We start from the raw sequence: 3,579 nt of genomic DNA on the forward strand, positions 1-3,579 counted from the left end.
TAATAATAGCCCTTGGAGTTCCAAATCTCGTGAAGATGTTCTTTTTCAAAAATACTACCACACTTCGAGCTTCGTTGTTGGGTAAAGTCACGGCTTCAACCCACTTTGACACATAATCCACGACTACCAATATGTAAGTGTTCCCACAAGAGCTCATGAATGGACCCATGATATCAATGCCCCACATATCAAAAATGTCAATCTCCAAGATGGTGATGAGGGGCATCTAATTCTTCTTAGAAATCCCACCGGCCCTTTGACATTCATCACAACGCTTGACGAGATCGCTAGCATCCTTGTAAAGAGTAGGCCAATAGAATCCACAACTCAACACTTTTGTTGCCGTTATATCTCCAATATGGTGACCACCATATGTTGAAGAGTGGAAAGACTCAAGAATTCCCATTTGTTCCTCCTCCGGCACACATTGTCGAATCACACCATCGGTACAAATTCGGAAGAGATACTGCTCATCCCAATAATAGTCAAGGAAATCCCGTTCGAGCTTATTCCTTTGGTTTGAATAGAACTCATTCAGTACAATACCACTCACAAGATAATTGGCTAAGTCAGCGAACCATGGCATCCCGGTCATTGAAATGGCTAGAAGTTGCTCGTCGGGGAAGGAATCATTTTTCTCAAGGCCGTCATGTGGCCTCCCCTCCTCCTCCAAACGAGACAAGTGGTCCGCCACTTGGTTTCACTACCCTTGCGGTCTTGAATCTCTAGATCAAACTCTTTCAATAGAAGCACCCACCGCATTAATCTTATTTTAGAATATTTCTTGCTCATCAAATATCGAAGTGCTGCATAGTCGGTGTGTACAATCAAATTTGTACCCATCCAATAGGGGCGGAACTTCTCCATAGCAAAAACAATAGCAAGGAGCTCTTTTTTGGTCACTGTGTAGTTGAATTAGGCATTATTCATGGTCTTACTAGCATAGTAGACTGGATAGAAGATTTTGTTGATACGTTTCCCCAAAACCGCTCTGACCGCCACATCACTTGTGTCACACATGCGCTCAAAAGGCAAGCTCCATTCCGGTGCAGTGATAATAGAAGTAGTAGTCAACTTGAACTTGAGCAATTCGAATGCCTTCATATAATCCTCGTTGAAATGGAACTTGGCATCGTTCTCCAACAGTTTACATAAGGGGTTCACCACCATAGAAAAGTCCTTGATGAATCGGCGATAGAACCCTGCATGACACAAGAAGATCCTCACTCCCTTCACCGATGTAGGGGGATGGAGTTTGGAGATCACCTCAATTTTTTCCTTGTCGACCTCAAAACCATGCTTTGAAATTTTGTGGCCGAGGACTATGCCTCCTTCGACCATGAAGTGACATTTCTCCCAATTCAAAACCAAGTTTGTCTCCTCACATCTTGGCAAGACCTTATCCAAATTGTTCAAACAATCATTGAAGGATTCCCAACCATAGAGAAATCATCCATAAAGACCTCAAGAAAATCCTCCACCATGTCGGTGAAGACGGCCATCATACACCGTTGAAAAGTCATCGGTGCATTGCATAACCCAAATGGCATCTGCGAGAATGCGAAAGTACCATAGGGACAAGTGAAAGTATCTTCTCTTAGTCCTCAGGAGCAATAAGAATTTGATTGTAGTCGGAATATCCATCAAGGAAACAATAAAAAGCTCGTCCGGCCAACCTATCAAGCATTTGATCAAGAAATGGAAGCGGAAAATGATCTTTACGAGTGACTTTATTGAGCTTCCTATAGTCCACGAAAACTCTCCGCCCGGTGACTGCTCTTGTGGGGATCAACTCGTTCTTCTCATTTGTTACCACAGTCATGCCCCCTTTCGTTGGGACACATTGCGTCGGAGAGGTCCACGAGCTATCGGAAATGGGGTAAATAACCCCGGCATCCAACCATTTTATGATCTCCTTCTTCACCACCTCTTGCATTGCTTCATTTAATCTTCTTTGATGTTTAATGGAAGGTTTGGCATCCTCCTCCAAAATAATCTTGTGCATGCAAAAGGCGGGGCTTATACCCCTAATATCTGCCAGTGTCCATCCTATATCTTTCTTCCACTTTTGAAGTATCGCCAAAGTAGAATCTACCTGCACGTTAGTCAAGCAAGAGGAAAAAATAACAACTAAAGTAGAACATGGGCCAAGAAACTCATACCTGATATGTGAAGGAAATGGTTTTAACTCCAATGTGGAAGGCTCATTGATTGAGGGTTTTGTTGGAGGAGTCTTCCGGTTTTCAAGATCTAAGGACAATTTTCGGGGTTCATAAGTATACAACCCCATTCCTTGTAATGCGTTTACACATTCCACAAAGCTTTCCTTCTCATCATCATCATGCTTAAGCAATACGACTTCCAAAGTGTCATCAACATTCATCATGTCACTAACATCATCAACAATCACCTCGGTCACTAAGTCCACAAACGAACAAACTTCATTGCTATTCGGTTGCCTCATGGACTTGCATACATGGAAAACCACCTTTTCATCACCCACCCTGAAGGTGAGCTCACCGACTTCCACATCAATAAAAGCCTTCCCCGTAGCAAGGAAAGGTCTACCCAAGATAATAGGCACCTCATAGTCTACTTTGCAATCAAGAATCACAAATTCCGCTGGGAGGATGAACTTATCAACACGAACCAACACATCATCAATAATACCCAATGGTCTCTTCATAGTACGATCCGCCATTTGTAACCTCATAGATGTGGATCTTGGTTTCCTAATTCCCAAAGTTCTGAACACCGAGTAGGGCATCAAGTTGATACTCGCCCCTAGATCACATATAGCTTTGGCAAAGTCGGCGCATCCAATAGTTCAAGGGATTGTGAAAGCACCGGGAGTTTTCAATTTCGGAGCCATTGAGTGCACAATAGCAATCACTTGATGTGTCATCTTGATAGTCTCACAATTCATTGATCTTTTTTGTGTCACCAAATCTTTCATGAACTTTGCGTAACTGGCCATTTGTTCTAACGCCTTAACCAATGGCACATTAATGGATAAGCTCTTCATCATGTCAATAAACTTCTTGAATTAGTTCTCCCTATTTTGCTTGGCGAGCCTTTGAGAGTATGGAGGAGAAGGCCTTGGCATTGGTGACTTGGCCTTCGGCACTACCAATTCTGGTATGTCAATCTCGTGTTCCCTAGACGGGTTCAATTCTTCTTGGGTCTCCTCCACACTCTCATCAATATCAATTCTCACTTCTTTATTAGCTAGAGCCACATTTCTTGGAATCTCATCTTCTTGAACCACTGCATCATCATCCATAATTCTTCTTTGATTTGAGGTGGTTGCATCTCCACTCTTCCACTCCTTGTTGTTACGGCCATGGCATATCCCGTGTTGTTCCCACCCTTCAGGTTCACCACTGTATCACTAGGTAGTGCCCCTTTAAGACGAGTGTTTAAAGCATGTGATATTTTCCCAAATTGAACTTCCAAATTACGGATTGAAGTGCTGTGAGAGGCTAATTGAGCATCGGGGTCGGCATTTTTCTCCATCATTTGTTTGAACATATTTTGAATCCGTCCCATCTCATTGGTGGAAGAACTATAACCTTGAGA

General features: G+C 42.9%; 1 protein-coding gene across 1 annotated transcript; it reads right to left on the minus strand.

Annotated features, from left to right (window-relative positions):
* Positions 1-226: 226 nt before the first annotated feature.
* LOC138902298 (uncharacterized) lies at positions 227-595 on the minus strand. The gene has a single exon (XM_070190143.1). It carries the CDS (start codon positions 593-595, stop codon positions 227-229), a length of 369 nt encoding a protein of 122 aa, XP_070046244.1.
* Positions 596-3,579: the final 2,984 nt, after the last annotated feature.

The sequence above is a fragment of the Nicotiana tomentosiformis genome, chromosome 12, assembly GCF_000390325.3.
Source record: "Nicotiana tomentosiformis chromosome 12, ASM39032v3, whole genome shotgun sequence".
NCBI lineage: Eukaryota > Viridiplantae > Streptophyta > Magnoliopsida > Solanales > Solanaceae > Nicotiana > Nicotiana tomentosiformis.

Coding starts and splice junctions, on each gene's coding strand:
- LOC138902298 (XM_070190143.1), bottom strand. CDS start 595: ATGACCGGGATGCCATGGTTCGCTGACTTAGCCAATTATCTTGTGAGT.